Source organism: Balaenoptera borealis, assembly GCF_965194805.1.
Source record: "Balaenoptera borealis genome assembly, chromosome: 6".
Taxonomy (NCBI): domain Eukaryota; kingdom Metazoa; phylum Chordata; class Mammalia; order Artiodactyla; family Balaenopteridae; genus Balaenoptera; species Balaenoptera borealis.
The window spans coordinates 37,327,490-37,351,079 of NC_138863.1; the positions used below are offsets into that span (position 1 = coordinate 37,327,490).

Genomic DNA, 23,590 nt, shown 5'->3' on the forward strand with positions numbered 1-23,590 from the left:
TTTAAAATGTAGAATCTGGGGACCTGGAAAAGTATCCCAGAGAAGATTAAAGAACTCCAGAATAAATCCTTTAGTAAAAGTCAAAGATTTTCCTGAAGCAAAGTATACATAATCTTCCTTATGCAGCTTCCTTATGCAGTTAGCTACTTTATTGTTGTGCCAGTTGCCTTATAACATTCATGAAACAGATTTTTATAGGGTGCATCCTACGTGCCAGGCACTGTGCTAGAAGCCAGGAGTATCGTGGTGAATAAGACAGATGAGATCCCTGTTCTTATAGTGTTTATATTTTACTTGGAGAAGGCTGGTAATAAAAATCAACAACAACAACAAATCAACAAATAAACACAATGCTCCAAAGAAAACAGGAATGGGATAGAGAATATATGGAGACACTACTTCAGACTGTGTGGTCAGAGAAGGTCTTTCTGAAAAGATGACATTTGAAATCAGAATCACACACACACACACACACACCACAGTCACTGGAAGAGAAAAGATGGAGTGCAGACGCAAGAACAAGCTTGATGGATATGAGGTTGGAATACAGTGGCAGAGTGACTGGCAGAAGATAAGGGCAGGGTCTTAGCTCGGGCTGCTATAACAAATACCACAGACTGGGTGGCTTAAACAACAGTTCATTTCTCACAGTTCTGGATCCTGGGAAGTCCAAGATCAAGGTGCCAACTTATTTGCTTCCCGGTGAAGCCCCTCTTCCTAGTTTGCAGACATCTTCTTGTGTCCTCACATGGTGGAAAAGAGAAACTCTAGTCTCTTTCTCTTCATATAAGGACACCAATCCCATCATGGGGGCTCCAGCCTAACGACCTCATCTAAACCTAATTACCTCCCTAAGACCCACCTCCTAATACATCCCATTGGAGGTTAGGGTTTCAATGTATGAATTTTGAGAGAACACAAACATGCAGTCCATAACAGGCAGTAATATACAGAGGCCAGTGCTCATAAGTCATGGGGATCATGTCTGGGAGTTTGAGGTTTAAGTGCAATCAGAAGCTGTTTGAGGGTTTAAAGTAGAAGCATGACACAATTAATGACACAATTATACACATACACACACACACACACACACACACACACACACATATACATATGCACATACACACAGCTAGATATATACATTTTTTCATTCATTCTGACTACCATGGGAAAAAAAACCAGACTAAAGCATCTAGTTAGAAATTACTTCAATAATCCTTGCAAAACAATGGTGGATGGTGGGCGATAGAGGTAGGTGATAGAGTTAGAGATGGAAGGAAGCAAGAAGATTCCAGATCTGTTTGGGTGAAGATGCTAACAGGAGTTGGATATAGGAGTGTGAGAAGAAGAGTGAAATGGACATGACCCTCTGGGATTTGAGCCAAAGCTCTTGGGGAGATGGTGTAGGAGAGAAAAGGACTAGGGGAAGAACAGGTGGTAAGGGGGATGGGAGGTTGAGAAATCAAGACATTTTTACATGATAATTTGGCTTTAAGCCTCTTGTAGTTATAATGGCAGGGACTACTGCAGGCATGTTTATGACTATAAAAGGAAATAAAGCATTATTTTGTAAATTGCCACAAAGAGGCATTGCCATATTATGATTCTTTGCACGTACCTGAGGAAAGAATACAATCTATTCATCACGGACTGAAAAATGAGCTCATAATACATAAAGCTTTATTCTATCTGTGAATTATATATTTTTTATGATTATTTAGAAACTGTTCAAGAAGAAAAGAATTAATGAACAGTATTTTTTTACTCAGAAATTTATTTTAAATCTCAGAGATGCCGAAATGTTCTCTACCAAAAAAACCAAAAATGGGGTAAAATCTGACACTATTAACAAATGAACAAATATAGAAACCAATTTTAAAAGCATATTCTCTTACAATTTGATTTTTTAAATAGCAAAATTATAACTCCTTGAATTGTCATGTTAAATTCCTCCTCGCAACTAAATTGAACTGATGGCATGAGAAATTGATAGTAAATTCATTGTGATATTTAAAAAGAAAAAGAAAACCTCCTAATTTGGTGACTGCTAAAATACAGTTTCAGTGTGAAAGCCCTTTGTTTTCACAATGAAGGGTGGTCTGTGAGGGACATTTGACCCATTAGAACTGGCTCAGAAACACCTCTTCCCTGAGCAAATAGAATAATTAACCAATTAGAACTGGGAATGGTATATAGGAGTCAAAATCAAATGAAGAGGGTACAAGGGTAAAAGTGTATTTGATTTGGTGGAGGAGCAAACTCAGAATATCCGTTGATTTATCTTTGTGTGATGGCTTATGAATGATTTTTTTTTTAATTTTCTAGAAATCTTGGTATTTTTCTGGCTTGAGAGACTAATTTAAATTTTGCAGGAGGGAATCAATGAACAGATCATGGAAACATAGAAAACATCCACAGTATGGTGGGGAAGCAGCAGGAAAACTGCCATGAAAGGGGACAGAAAAAATTCAAAAATTGAGGCTATAATTAAAAACCCTGATAATTTTCCATGTGTACCCCTGTTGCTCTGTCAAAAGGAACAAAGGCCTTTTAGGTCCTGTGCACTGAAACCCGATCTAAATATGATGACAAGGAGGCTAGAATATTGCAAGTCCAATATATTATTTAGGCCTTCTCACCAAAGTGCTGGGATTTCCACACTCTCCTGGCCCTACATGCCTGGCAAGATTGTATTTTATGAAGAAAAATCAGAATACATGGTGTCCCAGGTATGACTGTGCTGATGAAGGATACTGTGCAGAAAATCTAAAATCTGGACTCTCCAGCTTGCAAGGTCCAATTCCTTATGCTATATGTGCTGATTAGTAGCAGCTACATCTTTGAAGTAAAGCAAATAAAGAGAAATTTAAGAATATAGGACATTAATATTAGCCACTGAGGAAAACCTCTAATCATTGAACAGTTACGATGCCCTTGAGATTTTATTTGAATAGCATTCTTTTCTTTTCAGCTGTGTCTCATTGCTTTCTTCAGAGATAAGTGCTGTAAAGTAGTCTTATAAAAGCTACTGTTATCCTTTCCTATGTCAGTGGTTTGTTTTACCCAGCAAGCAATTGTGAACTCCTTGTTGAGAAATGCTGAAATCTGTGGTTACATAGATAACAGACAGATAAAAATGATTATTAAGCAGTATGCCAGGAGCTGTTGTATGTTTGTTTGTTTTAGCAATCCTAAAATCTAAATATTTATACATTATATTTTATAAGGAGGATGATATTTATATGGCATATTTGGAAATGAACAAATGCAGACACAAGAGTCAGTACAGCAGCATCAAATCTACCAATTTCCAAACAAGCAAAACATATACATATATATATATATAAAATATATATTCATATATGTATTCCAACATAGTCCAATATATATTCCAATTAGGCCCTGGAGAAATTTAAAGAATTCAGAAAGAATTTGGAGCCTAGAAGTACATTTATGCTTAATGCCACCAGGATGCCAGTACCATGTTCACCATGATGAAAATATGTGAAGAAAGAAATTTCCAGCATTGTGTCCTTGGAATTTTGGGGGGTTTAAGCTTAAATCAACTATGACCTAAACATAGTTTGGATGACCTACTATTCTGGTTTCCTTTACCTTGTTGACAAGATACGGCTAAAAATAGCTATGGAATGAAAAGTCACCAAATTGGAAGCCAATAAGTATAACTTCTAGGGACCCCTGGACAAAGAAAGATGTCTTGGTTTCCTCACCAGATGAATGAGAATTATAGAAACTGTCATAAAATGTAAGAATGTTGCAAAACAAAATACTACACCATTTGGGAATAAAATAAATAAATCATGTAAAATCATTCCCTTTCATTACAAGGTTGTCTTTTTATTAGGAACTGGAACACTTGAGACTATGCTAAGTCACAAGTCCTTACCCCTAAGGCAACTAGATCACTAAATAAGTAACATCAGATCCTCTGGCTTAAAATCAAAGATTTAGTTCTTCACTTAAATTTTAAGGGTTTTAAAAACATCCTAGCTAAAACTGAGGAAATCTAGCAAGAATAATCTCGTGTCATTTCTTAAGAAAAAAATTTTCTTAAATTAAAATATTACAAGAGTAATCACAAGATAAATCCATATGAAGTTATAAAAATATTTTGTAACATAAAAGACTCTAAAAAATACCCCTACACCATAAAGGAACGTGACCATAACACAAGAGTTGTGGAAGGTCATACTTATAAACGTTTAAGGAAATTTGAGATGGCATCTCTTTTACACTCAGTAAAATGTAAGAAGAAATGATTTCTATGAAAAAAGAAATCTTGCTTCATTATTGTCATGTGACCTTGGGAAAATTACTTAATTTCTCTGTGGAAGATTAAAATTTCCAAAAATGGCAAACGGAATGTTTCTGGTTTCACACACTCTTTTCGAGCCTCACCACACTTCAGTAAGAGTAGAAATCTATCCCACCTCTCCTTGATACTGGGTGTGCCTTTGTGCTGCTTCAACAGATGTAATGTGGTAGAAATGGCACTGTGTGCCTTAAAAGGCTAAGTTATACAAGGTGACGCAGCTTTGTCCTGCCTTGCTCTCTTGAGGGACACTTACTCTTGAGACCCAGCCACCGTGCTCCAAGGAAGCCCAGGCTACATGCAGAGACTACTTGTAGATCGTCCATTTAAAGCCTCAGCCAACAGCCAACATCCACAACCCGCCATGGGCAGGAAAAAGTCTTCAAATGATTCTGGCCCCTAACCTTCAAATCATCCCAACTGACACTGAGTGGAACAGAGGTGGGTACCCCTGTTAAACCCTACCTAAACTGCAGAAATATTTGAAATGAAAAACATGGTCAAATATTAAGCAGCAAAATTGTAAAAGACGGAAATTTTGTTGTAAAGGAAAGTCACAAGAAAATCTCCCAGAATACAAAGAAAAACGCAGAAAAATAACAGGATTACAGGAAAGATGAAGGAAAGGATATGATGATGATATGGCCAACTGCCTTTCCTGAAGAAACTTCAGCACCTACATGAAAGCAACTATGTCCCAAAACACACACACACAGGAAAATACAAAAAGAAAAGCTTTTTAATGAGCTCATGGATTATTACATAGGCATATGGGAGTCCATGGATATATATTTTTTTAATTTTATTTATTTATTTATTTATTTATGGCTGTGTTGGGTCTTCGTTTCTGTGCGAGGGCTTTCTCTAGTTGTGGCAAGTGGGGGGCCACTCTTCATGGCGGTGCGCGGGCCTCTCACTATCACGGCCTCTCTTGTTGCGGAGAACAGGCTCCAGACGCGCAGGCTCAGTAGTTGTGACTCACGGGCCTAGTTGCTCCGCGGCATGTGGGATCGTCCCAGACCAGGGCTCAAACCCATGTCCCCTGTACTGGCAGGCAGATTCTCAACCACTGCGCCACCAGGGAAGCCCCCAAAAAGGAAAGCTTTTTAAGCTGAAAAACACCGACTCTACAAACTCACTATTTCCCAAGTAAAAGTAAAACTCCAACCAAAAGACATAGACTGGCTGAATGGATACAAAAACAAGACCCATACATATGCTGTCTACAGGAGACCCACTTCAGAGCTAGGAACACATACAGACTGAAAGTGAGGGGATGGAAAAAGATAGTCCATGCAAATGGAAATCAAAAGAAAGCTGGAGTAGCAATTCTCATATCAGACAAAATAGACTTTAAAATGAAGACTATTACAAGAGACAAAGAAGGACACTACATAATGATCAAAGGATCAATCCAAGAAGAAGATATAATAACTGTAAATATTTATGCACCCAACATAGGAGCACCTCAATACATAAGGCAAATACTACCAGACATAAAAGGGGAAATCTACAGTAACACAATCATAGTAGGGGACTTTAACATCCCACTTTCACCAATGGACAGATCATCCAAAATGAAAATAAATAAGGAAACACAAGCTTTAAATGATACATTAAACAAGGTGGTTTTAATTGATATTTATAGGACATTCCATCCAAAAACAACAGAATACATTTTCTTCTCAAGTGCTCATGGAACATTCTCCAGGATAGATCATATCTTGGGTCACAAATCAAGCCTTGGTAAATTTAAGAAAATTGAAATTTTATCAAGTATCTTTTCCAACCAGAATGCTATGAGACTAGATATCAATTACTGGAGAATAACTGTAAAAAATACAAACACATGAAGGCTAAACAATACACTACTTAATAACCAAGAGATCACTAAAGAAATCAAAGAGGAAATCAAAAAATACCTAGAAACAAATGGCAATGAAAACATGATGACCCAAAACCTATGGGATGCAGCAAAAGAAATTCTAAGAGAGAAGTTTATAGCAATACAATCCTACCTCAAGAAACAAGAAACATCTCAAATAAACAACCTAACCTTACACCTAAAGCAATTAGAGAAGAACAAAAAAACTCCAAAGCTAGCAGAAGGAAAGAAAGCATAAAGATCAGATCAGAAATAAATGAAAAAGAAATGAAGGAAACAATAGCAAAGATCAACTAAAACTAAAAGCTGGTTCTTTGAGAAGATAAACAAAATTGATAAACCATTAGCCAGACTCATCAAGAAAAAAAGGGAGAAGACTCAAATCAATAGGATTAGAAATGAAAAATGAGAAGTAACACCTGACAGTGCAGAAATACAAAGGATCATGAGAGATTACTACAAGCAACTATATGCCAATAAAATGGACAACCTGGAAGAAATGGACAAATTCTTAGAAAGGTATAACCTTCTCAGACTGAACCAGGAAGAAATAGAAAATATAAACAGACCAATCAAAAGCACTGAAATTGAGACTGTGATTAAAAACCTTCCAACAGACAAAAGCCCAGGACTAGATGGCTTCATTCTATCAAACATTTAGAGAAGAGCTAACACCTATCTTTCTCAAGTTCTTCCAAAATATAGCAGAGGGAGGAACACTCCTAAACTCATTCTACGAGACCACCATCACCCTGATACCAAAACCAGACAAAGATGTCACAAAGAAAGAAAACTACAGGCCAATATCACTGATGAACATAGATGCAAAAATCCTCAACAAAATACTAGCAAACAGAATCCAACAGCATATTCAAAGGATCATACACCTTGATCAAGTGGGGTTTATCATATAAATGCAAGGATTTTTCAATATATGCAAATCAATCAATGTGATACACCATATTAACAAATTGAAGGATAAAAACCATATGATCATCTCAATAGATGCAGAAAAAGCTTTTGACAAAATTCAACACCCATTTATGATAAAAGCCCCCAGAAAGTGGGCATAGAGGGAACTTACCTCAACATAATAAAGGCCATATATGACAAACCCACAACCAACATAATTCTCAATGGTGAAAAACTGAAACCATTTCCACTAAGATCAGGAACAAGACAAGGTTGCCCACTCTCACCACTATTATTCAACATAGTTTTGGAAGTGTTAGCCACAGCAATCAGAGAAGAAAAAGAAATAAAAGGAATCCAAATTGGAAAAGAAGAAGTAAAGCTGTCACTGTTTGCAGATGACATGATACTATACACAGAGAATCCTAAAGACTCTACCAGAAAACTACTAGAGCTAATCAATGAATTTGGTAAAGTAGAAGGATACAAAAATATTGCACAGAAATCTCTTGCATTCCTATACACTAATGATGAAAAATCTGAAAGAGAAATTAAGGAAACACTCCCATTTACCATTGCAACAAAAAGAATAAAATACTTGGAGTAAACCTACATAAGGAGACAAAAGACCTGTATGCAGAAAACTATAAGACACTGATGAAAGAAATTAAAGATGATACAAACACATGGAGAGATACACCATGTTCTTGGATTGGAAGAATCAACATTGTGAAAATGACTGTACTACCCAAAGCAATCTACAGATTCAATTCAATCCCTATCAAACTACCAATGACATTTTTCACAGAACTAGAACATAAAATTTCACAATTTGTATGGAAACACAAAAGCCCCGAATAACCAAAGCAATCTTGAGAAAGAAAAATGGAGCTGGAGGAATCAGGCTCCTGGACTTCAGACTATACTACAAAGCTACAGTAATCAAGACAGTGTGGTACTGGCACAAAAACAGAAATATAGATCAATGGAACAGGATAGAAAGCCCAGAAAAAAACCCACACACATATAGTCACGTTATTTTTGATAAAGGAGGCAAGAATATACAATGCAGAAAAGACAGCTTCTTCAATAAGTGGTGCTGGGAAAACTGGACAGCTACGTGTAAAAGAATGAAATTGTGTATGGTGTTAGAACACTCCCTAACACCATACACAAAAATAAACTCAAAATGGATTAAGGACCTAAATGTAAGGGCAGACACTATCAAACTCTTAGAGGAAAACATAGGCAGAACACTCTATGACATACATCACAGCAAGATCCTTTTTGACCCACCTCCTAGAGAAATGGAAATAAAAACAAAAATAAACAAATGGGACCTAATGAAACTTAAAAGCTTTTGCACAGCAAAGGAAACCATAAACAAGATGAAAAGACAACCCTCAGAATGGGAGAAAATGTTTGCAAATGAAGCAACTGACAAAGGATTAATCTACAAAATATACAAGCAGCTCATGCAGCTCAATATCAAAAAAACAAACAACCCAATCCAAAAATGGGCCGAAGACCTAAATAGACATTTCTCTAAAGAAGATATATAGATTGCCAACAAACACATGAAAGGATGCCCAACATCACTAATCATTAGAGAAATTCAAATCAAAACTACAATGAGGTGTCACCTCACACCAATCAGAATGGCCATCATCAAAAAATCTACAAACAATAAATGCTGGAGAGGGTGTGGAGAAAAGGGAACCCTCTTGCACTGTTGGTGGGAATGTAAATTGATACAGCCACTATGGAGAACAGTATGGAGGTTCGTTTAAAAACTAAAAATAGAACTATCATATGACCCAGCAATCCCACTACTGGACATATACCCTGAGAAAACCATAATTCAAAAAGAGTCATGTACCAAAATGTTCGTTGCAGCTCTATTTACAATAGCCAGGACATGGAAGCAACCTAAGTGTCCATCGACAGATGAATGGATAAAGAAGATGTGGCACATATATACAATGGAATATTACTCAACCATAAAAGGAAACGAAATTGAGTTATTTGTAGTGAGGTGGATGGACTTAGAGACTGTCATACCAAGGGAAGTAAGTCAGAAAGAGAAAAATAAATACCATATGCTAACACATATATATGGAATCTAAAAAAAAAGTTCTGAAGAATCTAGGGGCAGGACAGGAATAAAGACGCAGACGTACAGAGAATGGACTTGAGGACACGGGGAGTGGGAAGGGTAAGCTGGGACAAAGTGAAAGAGTGGCATGGACTTATATATACTACCAAATGTAAAATAGATAGCTAGTGGGAAGCAGCCACATAGCACAGGGAGATCAGCTCAGTGCTTTGTGACCACCTAGAGGGGTGGGATAGGGACGGTGGGAGGGAGACGCAAGAGGGAAGAGATATGGGTATATATGTATATGTAGAGCTGATTCACTTTGTTATAAAGCAGAAACTAACACACCATTGTAAAGCAATTATACTCCAATAAAGGTGTTAAAAAAAGAAAGATAAGAACCCTACAAGGCTTACCAAACCCCTGCTCTTTTGGGTTTGAATTCACCAATTCATCATTAGCCAGGAAACCTCAAAGCAGTCCACATGCAGACACTCATAAAGGCAAGTGTCCCCAATCCCACCACTCTTCCTCTGTCTGCACCCTGCCTTGGCCTCTCCCTGTGGCCCCTCAAGGTGTGCTGTGTACCTCCTCTAGGACCTGTGAGTAATAAACTTTCCTATTTCAATTCCCTTGTGGTCTTTTGTTGAACCTCACCATCCAACACCCTGGGACTCTACTTAACAAATGATAATTTAACAAAGTCACAACCACTTCCTTTAAACATATCTTGTAGTGCAGGTATGCTTGTGATTACGTCTTTCAGCGTTTGAAATTCTTTACATCATCTTTATTTTTGAATGGCACTTTCACTGGTTATAGGATTCTAAGATTAAGTTTTTCTTTCTCTTCCATTATTTTAAAGAATGTTGCTCCATTGTCCCCTCACTTGAATGGATTACACTGAGAAATCTCCTGTCTTCCTTATTTTCTCTGTATAGTAGTCTCCCCTTATCAACAGGAGACATGTTTTAAGACCCCCAGTGGATGCCTGAAATCATGGATAGTACAAAACTCTGTATATGACAGGTTTTTTCCTATACATACATACCTATGATAAAGTTTAATTTATAAATCAGGCACAGTAAGAGATTAACAACTAATAATAAAATAGAACAATTATAACAATATACTGTAATAAAAGTTATGTGAATATGAGCTCTTTCTCTCTCTCTCTCTCAAAATATCTCATTGTACTGTACTCACCCTACTTCTTGTGATGACATGCGATGATAGATTGCCTACGCAATAAGATGAAGTGAGTTGAATGCCATAGGCACTGTGACATAGCATTTGGCTACTACTGATCTTCTGACGATACAATGTCAACAGTTGGGGATCCAGGCAGGATGAAGCAGGACAATGTGAGATTTCATCACACTACTCAGAAAAGCATACAATCTAAAACTTATGAATTTTTATTTCTGGAATTTTCTACTTAACATTTTGGGACCACTATTGACCGCAGATAAGAAACAAACATACATACATATCTTATTTCACTGTCTACTTTAAAATTTTTCTCCTTTTCACTACTTTTGAACAACTTAATGATTATTATGTTCCTTCATTGTTTTCCTGTCTCTAGTCCTTGGAACATTTTTAAGATTCTTGGATCTGCGGCATTATAGTTTTCAATAAAAATGAGTTTTTTCCATCATTATTTTCTCAAACATTTTTCTTTGCCCCCACCTTCTCTCCAATTCCAGATATATTAGACTTCTTAGAGTTATTCCACTATTTACTGGTGTTTTGTTCAGTACATAAATTCTCTTTTTTATGTTTCTTTTTTAAATAACCATTTTACTAGTAATTTACATACCATAAAATTCATTCTTTTAAACTGCACAGTAGTTTTTAGTACACTCACAAAGTTGTGCAACAATCACCACTATCTAATTCCAGAATATTTTCATCACCCCAAAAAGAAACTTCATGTCCGCTAGCAGTCATTCCCCATTCCACCCAGCCCCAGACCCTGCCAACCACTAGTGTACTTTCTGTCTCCATTGATTTGCCGATTATGGACATTTCACATAAATGGAGTCATACAGTAATTGGCCTTTATATCCGGCTTCCTTTACTTAGCATTAACGTTTTCAAGAATCATTTATGTTGTAGCATTTATCAGTATTTCATTTCTTTTTATTGTTGAATAATTCATTGTACGGAGGTACTATTTTTGTTTATCCTTTCATCAGTTGATGGACATTTGGATTGTTTCCACTTTTTGGCCATTATGAATAATGCTGCTATGAACATTTGTGTACAAGTTTTTGTGTGAACATATGTTTTTATTTCTCTTGGGTGTATACCCAGGAATAGAATTGCTGGTCTGTGGTAACTATGTTTAAACTTCTGATTAAATGCCGGGCTGTTTTCCAAAGCAGCTGCACCATTTTACATTTCCACCAGCACTGTATGATGGTTCTAACTTCTCTTCATCCTCACTAAAACTTGTTATTAGCTGCCTCTTCTATTATAGCTATCCTAGTGGATGTAAAATGGTATTTCCACTGTGGTTTTTTATTTAAATTTTCCTGATGGTTAATGATGTTAAGCATCTTTGTCTATCTTCTTTGAAAAAATGTCTATTCAGATCCTTTGTCCATTTTTAAAATTGGGTTGTCTTTTTATTATGTTGTAGTAGTTCTTTTTATATTCTGATTCCAGCCTTTATCAGATATGTAATTTGCACACATTCTGTGGATTGTCTTTTCACTTTATTGATGGTGTCCTTTTAAGTACAGAAGTTTTCATTTTGATGAAGTCTAATCTTATTTCTTTTGTCCTTTTCTTTTTCTTTTGGTGTCACACCTAAAATTCATGACCTTAACCCAAGATCACAAAATTTGCTCCTATATTTTTCCTAAGGGTTTTATAGTTTTATCTCTATATAAATGGCAAAAGTTACATTTAAAATTTTTTTAATTCCCCAAGAAAATCTACCAAAATCTAGAGTATGCATCATAACTAATGATGAAATATTGGAAACTTTCCCCTGAGATTGGGAATGGATTGGGAATGAGAAAGAATGTTCACTAACATCACTTCTATTGAATATTGTACTGAAGGTTTTAGCCAGTTCAACAAAGCAAGAAAAGCAAATAAAATACATAAACAAAATGTATAAGGATCAGAAACAAACAAAAAAAAAAACCTCATTATTTGCAAATGACATGATTATGTACCTATAAAATCCAAAATGATACAGAGGTAATTAGAAGTGAGTTTAGCAAGTTTACTTTATACATGGCCATCACAAAACAATCGATTGTATTTTCTATATACCATAAATAAGCAATTTGGAAATTTAAATTTTAAAATGTTACTATTTCTAACAGCAAGAGAAACATCAAATACCTAGGAATAAATCTAATGAAAGATGTGCAAAACCTTTACACAGAAATCTATAAAATTGTATTAAGAGAAATTAAATAAGGTCTTAAAAATGGAGAAATATACCACATGAATGGATTGGAACAATTAATATGTATATTTATCAGAACTCCCCAAAATGATACCATACTTTCAGTGTAATACCAACCAAAATTCCAGGAGGTGCCTGAGGGAAATTGACAAGCTGATTCTACAATCCATATGAAAAATAAAAGAGCCAAAAATAACCAAGAAAATTCTGAAGAAGAAGAGAAGTGGGAGCCCACATTCTCTGATATCAAAACATTATAAAACTATAGCAATGAAGACAGTACAGTAATATTGCCAGGACAGACATAGACCAATGGAACTGAATAGAGATTCCATAAAGAGACACACACATACATGCGTGCTTCATTTTTCACAAGGGTGGCACTGTAGAGTCATGGACAAAGGACAGTCTTTACAATAAATGGACTGGGTCAACTGATTATCCATGTTGGGAAAAGATAGAATTGGGCCTATGCCGTACGCTATACACAAAAATCAATTTTAGGGGACTTGTAAATTTAAATGTGAAAAGGAAAACAAGAAAGCTACTAGCAGGTAATATAAGAGAATATCTTCATGAACATCCAGGCCAAAGATGTCTTAACACTAACCATAAAGGGAAAAAAAGCATAACTTGGATTAAATTAGGGATCTATACATCAAAAGACATTAGCAACACACATGACAAACACAGGGTTAAGATTCTTAAGTAAATGCCTCTTAAAAATAAATAATAAAAGATAAAAATTTACCACCACACCCAAAAATGATCAGAAAACAAAGACAATCTCTATGAGATTATTTACAGTCAATGAACATACTAACATGTGTTCAATTTCACTAGAGACTAAAGATAAAGAGAAATAAGATTTTTAACCTAGTAGACTGGCAAAGATGAAAGTAAAAAAAATTAAATTTAGTATTAGCCAAGATTTGAGCACTTTCATAAACTTATGGTAGGAAATTAAATTGGACAAGTTTTCCAGAGACTATATGGCAATGTATCACAAAATCCCTAAAAAATATATCTATTCTTTGACCAATTATTCCACTTCTAGAAATTTATCCTAAAGACTCTGGGATATGGAAATTTTGCAAAAGTGGATTTTCATCACTGCAATGCTTATATAACAAAAAATTTAGGAAAGAAAAGTCTAGCAATAGGAGATGGGTTAAATATGTCATGATAATCCATATAGAAAGACACTATGTCATAATTATAAATAATGATTTGGATCAAGGATCACCACCTAAGATGTCCACAGGAGCAAGATGTAACATAAATGAGTAAAGAGGCTCTTTGGCAAACTGGATAGCACATGCGCCTTTTGAAGAGGGCAACTCCAATCAATTGATGCCAAGTAAGAAGTGGGGGAGGGTCTAGTGTTGTCAGTGTACCTAATATTTTAAAAGAAGTAGAAAATTGAAGTTTTTATGTGAAATCTCCTCATGTTTAAAAGTTGTCTATTGTTTAGAATTTTTTGAAAAAATTCAGTGCCCAAATAAAATATGTCATTTATGGACTAGATTCAATTCAAAGGCTGAGAGCTCCAGTGTACATATATATATTATTGACATAAAAAGATCTCCATGATGTATTGTTTTTATTGTTGTAAAAAGCCTGTTACAAAACAGTTTATATAATATGATCTCATTTTTTGATAAAAATGAAAGCACATTTATATGTATAAAGAAATGTTAAACAGTGTCTAAGAGGTATAAATCTAAATGTAATAGTGGGAGATTTTTATTTTTTATATATTTTTCTATTTTTGCATTTTTATATTGATCATTAATATTTTATTATAAGAAAATAAGATGAAGTTTTTTTAATTTGTGGTTGTAAAGGAAAGAGTTAATGGTTTAGTTTAAAGTTTTGAGAATTAAATTAAAAATCAAAATCATTGAATAAATACTCTTGCACAAAATTTGGACAGACCAGAATTCAAAGTCAGTTCTTCCACTTACTATATCAGTGGCCTTTGGCTTTCTCACCTACAAAATATCAGTGATAATACCTACCATCGCCACCTCAAATTCCCTGGGTAATGTAAAAATTAATAAACAAAAATAGAATGAATATCTACCACCCTGCCTTCCTAGCATTGCCAAAAGCTAAGTGGAGAGAAGGGGACTTTTTCTACAGAAGTTCAAGTTTGGAAAAAAAGCAGACACTCGTAGAATATAATAATGAATAAAGGTTGTATGTTTGTTTTTGCTATTCCATCAGGAGGTAAGACCTCTTCCCTGGCAACTTCTCTACTCTCAGAATCTAAAGCTCCTCTCTGCCCCACACCTCAATCCCTACCTCAAGGATACCCAGCACAGCGGAGCAGAGAGTGGCTGACACCAGAACGAGCATTAGATGAGGTGGAATCATATCATGTTCTCAAGAATATTTGGGTACTAGAGCCTAAGTGTGCGTGGAGGCCCAGGACAAATGGAATAAACTAGAGAAGTCACTCTCAAGGATTGGATTTGACCCTCAAGTAAAGACATGAATAAATATTCTTTGAAAGTTTGCCACCCTTTAGCTTCTCTTCCCACCTCTCTGTAAAGACATGAATTTCTCCACGTGGTACTCAGGGAGGTGAAGAGGTCCATAGGTGAAACCAACCAATTGGCTAATGCAAGAAGGGTTTTGTTTCTGTCTATATCACCTCTTTTTCATCATAAGGGGCTTAGATATCTGCATTCCACTGTTCCTTCCACTGTGAAGGGTAAGTATAATAGAGGGTAAAGACACTTTTTCAGCCTATTGTAGTACCACTGGAAACCTACCTTCAAATGAGATCATGTGTCTTCCCAAGCGCCCAGTTTTAAACCTAGGGAGAAATATCGTCATATCTGGTCCATGGAAATATCATATCCTGTAAGATATTTTTAATATAGTAACTCATTTTCATTATCGTTCTTTTTTCAATTAATTCACAATAAAAGAGAACAATAAAAGTGTTGTTTCATATCTTTACTCTCTCAGTAATGTGCAACATGAACATAATAGTGTTAAGAAGTCAGAAATAACTTAACACAGTTGCTATAGAAGATGTTTATATTTGCATAATTTCAGCAATGATCTTCCCTAGGTTCCCCCGAATTAGCATATTTGTTAACCAAATTAATTAAGAAGCTTTTCAAAATAAAAGCAATGTTTTAAATAGATATATTTTCATAACCATAGAACATTTAGTTCTGTTGGAGGTAACAAACATATTACACTCAAGTACTTTCTGAAGATATTAGGGTAAAAATGATCTGGATGCAATTATAAATGTACCCTAATTAGTCATTTGCTTCTTTTGTGTGTATGTTTTTCTGTATGTGTTAAAATTATATCATAGATACTTTGTAATTAGTTAGTCCTTAAATCATCACAACGTTATCTGACCCACAGAATTTATATCAGCTCAAGGTGATGATATGATATTGTTTGAACAATGTCTTTAAATTTAAATGTAGTACTCAATTAAATGCAATGAAAGCCAAGACCTCCTAGCTGCCCATGTCTGTTATAGAAAATGAATGCTAAGATTCCCAGTTAGGAAGAATGAGACCTTCCTATAAATCACAACCTTGAAATTTCATAACTGAATATCGTTGTCACATCAAAATCCTGATTTCAACAGAGTTTTCATGGTGTTTCAGAGTACCACATAAGTGGGTATAAATTCACTTATGATCAGCTTTTCCACTGAAAAGTGAACAACTACAGAAAACTTTCTAAAAATTGATTTTATTTAATAAATATTTTAAAGAGTTCACTAACTGAAGACTTTGCTGATCTTCCTAGGAATTCTGATCAGTTGTTTATCCTTCATTCATTTTTATTTCTACTGTGATTCTTAGGAATTTGTCTAATCTATATTTAATCTATTAAAACATCTATGCACGATAAATTTGGCTTCCTTCAATTATAAGCTGTGTTATGATCTCCAAATTAAATGACAAAGGTAGAGAAGTAAAATTAAACACAGCAACAGGTTGTAGTTAAGTGCTTTTTAGAATTTCAGATTAACAAATTTGTCCCAAAATGATAAAGTAATAACTTACTAAATGAATAATGCAACACAGAATAGATTTTAACAGCATCTCAATCTCTCTCTCTCCCGTCCCCACCTATCTCTCAGTCTTTCTCTTTTGCTCTCTCTCTCTCTCTCTCTCTCCCTCTCTGTCTCTCTCTCTCTATCTCTCTGTCTCTGTCTCTCGCTCGCTCTCTCTCACACACACACACACATACACACACTTCCGCCCACATCCATACGTGAGTGTGTACACACATCTCAGAATTTTAAAACACTGCTACTAAAGGTTTTAACTTAGATAAATTAACTACGTTAAAATACTGACATTGTGAAAATATCTGTTTATGTCCAATACCCAAGAGAGGGCATCTTTTTGTGAACTTCTAAAAAGCTTAAAGAAAGAAAACCAGAAGGAAAAACCAGAGTCCTTGGCAGGAAGGCTGGGTGAAGGTGTGGCTGGCGCTCAGGGTCACAGCTTCCCATTGTCCTCGCTGCTCTCCTTCTCCTCTATGGCCTCCAGGCTGCGCTTGCTCTTGGCCTCGGCACCACTGCTGGGGGCTTTACTAAGGCCACAAGACAAGCACGCCAACTGGATCTGCTTCATGTTCTCTATAGCTTCATTCTTGGCATTCTTCAACAGATCTCCTTGGCCCTACAAACAGGCAGAAATAGACACCAAAGAAGAATGTTACGGGTCAGGCAGATCCTAAGTGACATCACTCTATATCCTTCATGCTGTTGCTCAGCGAGGAAACAGACTCAGACTCGAGAGCCCACTTTTCCAACATACTTTTCTTGCATTATTGAGGGTCTTTGCTCTTTAGGTCAAGGCCCTCAACCTGAGCCTTCCCCATTTTCTCTGTAGTTGCTGGCAGCCTCTGGAGATTTCCTGTAGGAAGGAACACCATCTGGGGACCCTTCTCTGGACATACCAAGGACAATCAGCCCTTCCATCACCAGGGTTCGAGACTACACACTGCTGTAACTCCTAACCCACCCAGCCCAGCATTCCTAGGCTTGGCAGAAAACAAGGGAAGAAGTTCTTCCTCAAAGAACTGAAAATTAAATCAGCTTCTTAGCGTACGAGAGCTTACAAAGCAAATCTCTGTAAAGTAAATCACACACCCTTATGCTTGGTAAGCTGGTTTTTAGTATATTGGGTCATCGCTGCAGCCTGCCTTTTGATAAGTTCCTAGTTACTCATGTTCTTTTCTATTATCCTAAGGACAATGTTCCCATCTGGCTGATGGAGAGAGGCTCCAGAGGCTTAGTGTGTCAATCAAAACAAAAAAGCAAACGAGGATCACAGGAAGTCATCAGTTGTCAGTTATATCAGTCTGAGAAAGATCTTTTCCCATTATTTTTTTTCTTGTTTTAGTTCATTGCTATAATGATCAAGTGTATATGCTGACACTGGCCCAAGGGGCTGAAGGAGTAAGTGTGGGGAAGCCAGAACATGTTTCCGTTGTGTACAGATAAAAGAGGAAGGAGTTCCGTCTCTCCCTCCATTCTCACGACAATGCTTGAGAGTGTGACCTTGAAACTGGAGGTTACATGAGCTGCTGGAGAGTTCCTCTACAGAGCAGAGACTTCGAGAAATGGTAAGTCACCTATTTTATGCAAGGTACTTCATCATACACTGTTTGATCTCTTTAATTTGATGAAAGCTTTTACCTTAGGGTGTATGAGGACCCTAAAATTAAAAATGCCTTGCATTAAAAATGCCTTGGAATACTTCTTTCTTCAAAATCTGTACAAGCACTTGCCAGTTCTATCTCATGTCATAAAATCTTTCAAACAAGAGCCTTTAAATATATGGGATGAATAAGTATAACTTTGCCTAATACTTTTGTTAAGGTGAACTTACCCCCAACCTCAATCATGGACTGGGATTTTAGAAGTAGACTTGGAAGTTGTATAGTTTAGCCTTCTCATGAGGAGAAAAGACGCTGAGCCTGATGAGGTGACGTGACTGACCCAAGGTCACAGCTGGTTAATGACTGAGCTGGGACTAAAGTCCAGGTCTTCTGCCTCTCGGTTCTGTGCCCTGTTCCACACACCACGTTTATAATTTAGACTAAAACTAGAGACTAGAGAATGAACACTCTTTCAGATAGAGATGGACTTTCTAAGGGAAAAATATGCACGACACAAGCAGGACTTGGGGAGTATAAGCATAATGAGTCCCCTCTGGACGTTAAAAAAAGTCACATCCACTTTGAAAAATGCAATCCTGAAGCGATAATGATAATAATACAACATAGAAAGTGCTCACTCTCTACAGGCATTCTTCTTCATACTTTACAAACGTTCATTATTTGTCACAACATCCCCACAAAATAGGCTCTTTTCTTACTTTAAGTTTACAATGAAAATGGAGGCCCAGAGTGATCCTCCTTCCCGACTCACACAGCTGCTAAGTGGTGGAGCTGGGGTTGAAATAAAGTCCAGCAGTTGGCTCCAGAATCTGTAGTCTTAACCGCTACATGATATGGCATCCCTTCAAGGCAAACTGTGTGCTCTCTACAAAGCACAGTAAAGACTCCCAGTCAGTCATTGTCACCCATGGAAACAACACGGATAAAAAGACAATCATTAACCAGGTGGCACAGTCGGACAGAACTTAGAGATGGGATCTACAGAGTCTACAGGAAGATAACATGCACCAAGATACGTTGGCGGAGAGAAAAGTCAGAGTATCTTAGTTTTGCTTTTAGCTCCAACAATTTCCCCCTGGGCCATTTTATCTCCTGTAAAAACTATGAAAATATTCTTCTGTCTTCCTCACAGTTTTAAAGATTACAGAAAATGTTGAAAAGCTATTTGTTGGAAACAAAAATAAACAAATGGGACCTAATGAAACTTAAAAGCTTTTGCACAGCAAAGGAAACCATAAACAAGATGAAAAGACAACCCTCAGAATGGGAGAAATATTTGCAAATGAAGCAACTGACAAAGGATTAATCTCCAAAATTTACAAGCATCCCATGCAGCTCAATATCCAAAAAACAAACAACCCAATCCAAAAACGGGCAGAAGACCTAAATAGACATTTCTCCAAAGAAGATATACAGATTACCAACAAACACATGAAAGAATGCTCAACATCATTAATCATTAGAGAAATGCAAATCAAAACTACAATGCGATATCATCTCACACTGGTCAGAATGGCCATCATCAAAAAATCTACAAACAATAAATGCTGGAGAGGGTGTGGAGAAAAGGGAACCCTCTTGCCCTGTTGGTGGGAATGTAAATTGATACAGCCACTATGGAGAACAGTATGGAGGTTCCTTAAAAAACTAAAAATAGAACTACCATACGACCCAGCAATCCCACTACTGGGCATATACCCTGAGAAAACCATAATTCAAAAAGAGTCATGTACCAAAATATTCATTGCAGCTCTATTTACAATAGCCAGGACATGGAAGCCACCTAAGTGTCCATCAACAGATGAATGGTTAAAGAAGATATGGCACATATATACAATGGAATATTACTCAGCCATAAAAAGAAATGAAATTGAGTTATTTGTAGTGAGGTGGATGGAGTTAGAGTCTGTCATACAGAGTGAAGTAAGTCAGAAAGAGAAAAACAAATACCATATGCTAACACATATATATGGAATCTAAAAAAAAAAAAAAAATTGTCTTGAAGAACCTAGGGGCAAGATGGGAATAAAGACACAGACCTACTAGAGAATGGACTTGAGGATATGGGGATGGGGAAGGGTAAGCTGGGACAAAGTGAGAGAGTGTCATGGACATAGATACACTACCAAATGTAAAATAGATAGCTAGTGGGAAGCAGCCGCATAGCACAGGGAGATCAGCTCAGTGGTTTGTGACCACCTAGAGGGGTGGGATAGGGAGGGTGGGAGGAAGGGAGACGCAAGAGGGAAGAGGTATGGGGACATATGTATATGTATAGCTGATTCACTTTGTTATAAAGCAGAAACTAACACACCATTGTAAAGCAATTATACTCCAATAAAGATGTTTAAAAATAAAAAAGAAAGAAAAGCTATTTGTGATTTAAATAATCACAAGTAAACTATGCTATAAGGTGATATGAAAAGCAATTAACATACTCTATTACTGAAACAAATATCTTGATAGTGTGCATATTTTAACACACATTTTACTAACCTGTTTAAAATGCATCTACAAGAGTCTGTTTTTACAGAGATATGTATATTGCTACTGCTTTTACAAACGTAAAGATTCCTTTAAAAAAACTGTATGAATAAACAGATTATACCCACACTCATTTTGAGTATTACTTTTAAATCCTCCCTTTTCTTTTAGTGTTAAAGTTTTCATCAGGCATTTTTAAAGCATAAAAAAAGCAAAACTGGCATCTTCCCTAATTGCAAGAGAGGAGTAAAACATGCAAAAATATCAGGCTTGATACTACTAATGAATAATGCTCTCACGTCACTTTTCCTGCAGCAGGTTATAAAACATATCTAATTAATCAGCCAGAATGTCATCTCATCGGTTCTGAGAGGTGGGATCCAGGCCTAAATGCCAGACTGTGTCAGTTCTGGTAAATAGAAGTCAGTCTCTCTAGAAAAGAAAGGCCAATTGGAGAAGACAGTTTGTGCCAGTGCACAAAAACACAAGGACATCATCTCCTGATAACCAGGAGACAACACGCCCTGGCTGTACGATACAGGCAGAAAAAAATTGGAAAAGAAATTAAGCTATTAACTAACAGAAGAAGAAAGAATGAAAGACTAAATTATGAAGAGTTTCCATTGAAACACTGATGTAAAAATGTTGTTTTCAATTTTTTTTTTAAGAAGGAGGCATAGAGGTCATCTTTCTGTTCTGTGGTTAAACTCCTTGAGTCTTCTCGATTAAGTTAGCAGAAGCAGAAAAGTCTCATTCTAGGCAAAATTGTAAAGGGGGTGAAGTTTATTGTTAACAACCCCATCTTGGCATTCGTTTTCAGGGCTGACTTTTTCCCACCATGCGTGCAGTGATTTCCGCTGACCAACTAGCATTCCTCTCTCTACTCTGTTACACTCTCTCTCAGACTCCTCCTAACTAGCCAGCTTATACCACATCTCCTCCCTCAAAACACCTCTGTCCTGTGCATCATTTCCCAGAAGACATATTAGGTATTCAGATCAGCTAAGCCGCTTAAAAGTATTGGTGTGTAGTCTGCATTTAAGGAGTAATATAACAGGGCATTTCTAAAGAATATGCTCAGAAATTCTCCTCAAGCAGAGGTCTTGGGAGAGAGGCAGAAAGGAGAGAAGCCCAAGAGAATTCATTTTACTTGGTGGTATATAAATTGTAACATCTCCTGGGAAAATAAATCTGGGATTGTTATGGCCTGGAATGTAAAATTAATGGACAATTTGACCACTGAATACCCAACTTGAAAGAAATGTCAAGCTGTTGCCAACATTTCAATATACTAGCAATCTCATGGGAATTTTTAGTTTCTCTTCTCTGGTACTAGGGATGCTTCAGGGGGAAAAAAATGAGAAGGACTGCTTTAATCCAAAGAAAAGTAAGAGTAATAGAGGGCACCTCAGGCAGACTTATGCTGATGGGACAACAGGACTATCAAAAGTCTCAACAGCAATGACTACCAGTTCAGCCTCCACAGTTATTTGACTTCCAAATGTCATACTCCATGGAAATCTCAACACATTTAAAAAGTAACACTTGGAATCATAGAAAACCATAGAGAGATCACTACAGAGATTTTTGAACCTAAAAATTAGTAACGATTAATGAATTTTTTTTAAAAGAGACATTAAGCACTCATAACCAAATCCTTCCAATGTCACTAAACTGCAATTAAAATAAATCATCTAGAAATCAAGAAATATCTGATGCAATTAGATTGTAAATGGGACTGATATACTACCATACCACCACAATTTTTATTACTACTAATAAATTATTACTGACAATAAAATGCTATCACAACACTAAACAGAGGCTAACACTTTGAACACTTAATATACTAAATGTAAACCAATTTGCACATATTATCTCATTATATCAAAACCATAAAATAGGCTAGATTTCTAAATGTGAGTTATCTATTAGTTATATATTTGTAAGTTATTTAATAACTATATTTTATAATCTATCAAAAGACATTTAGAATTTGTGTTATTCCTGTTCTTACCAAGAAATGCAGTTTCCTTCTATTGTTTGAAAATAGTTTTGGCTACAATCTGGCAGAGTAACTTACAAAAGACATCGACATCCATGGCTCTTAAAATACCCATTTTTCCCATGAACTGCCCTATCCCTTGTGATATTAGTGCACGAAAGAGTGGTCAAACATCATAACTAGTGTCCTTGTCACGTGTGAAGGAAATGTGTGGGTTGTCTCAGAGCACACCACAAATATTTAAAGCAGTTAATTGAGACTCTGGGAATGGAGAGGCCCTCACATATACACAACTACGTATATAAACAAATGCAGCTCTGTCACCGGGCAGGCGTGGATGGGTATTTCTCAGCACACATTCAACGGCTGACTGATTCCCCTGAAATTCTTCCCATATGATCATCCACACCCACAGCTAGAGCCACCCCTTGATAATACTGCAACAAAAGTCTGCCACAGACAGCATGGTGGTATTAGCACCTCTTTATTTGTTCCAGCTCCATTTGGTGGACATGACCATGTTGTGGTGGGCTGTGTACTATCACTGTATTAACAGTTCAAAAAGCATGCTTTTGGGGAATCTCTGTATTATCTAAAGGGGGTAAATGTTTTGCTCAAAAGAGGTAGAAACAACTATTACAATGTCCTTCATTTGAGAAATTAAAATAGCAAATCAAAAATGTGTTGATGTCATGACAGATGCATTTCTCTTGATGTTACATTACTGGAATATTGGGTAAAACTATGCAAAGATGGCCTGGGAT

At 36.4% G+C, this 23,590-nt stretch overlaps 1 protein-coding gene across 5 annotated transcripts in view; it reads right to left on the reverse strand.

Annotated features, from left to right (window-relative positions):
* Positions 1–12,005: 12,005 nt before the first annotated feature.
* The window catches only part of PLCL1 (phospholipase C like 1 (inactive)), a 388,297-nt gene continuing 376,712 nt past the window's right edge, over positions 12,006–23,590 (reverse strand). For all 5 annotated transcript variants that reach the window (XM_082397316.1, XM_082397315.1, XM_082397314.1 and 2 more), the window contains one exon: positions 12,006–17,331. In XM_082397316.1, coding sequence (XP_082253442.1) covers positions 17,149–17,331 — 183 coding nt within the window. In that variant the 3' untranslated portion in view covers positions 12,006–17,148. The remainder of the gene's footprint in view (positions 17,332–23,590) is intronic.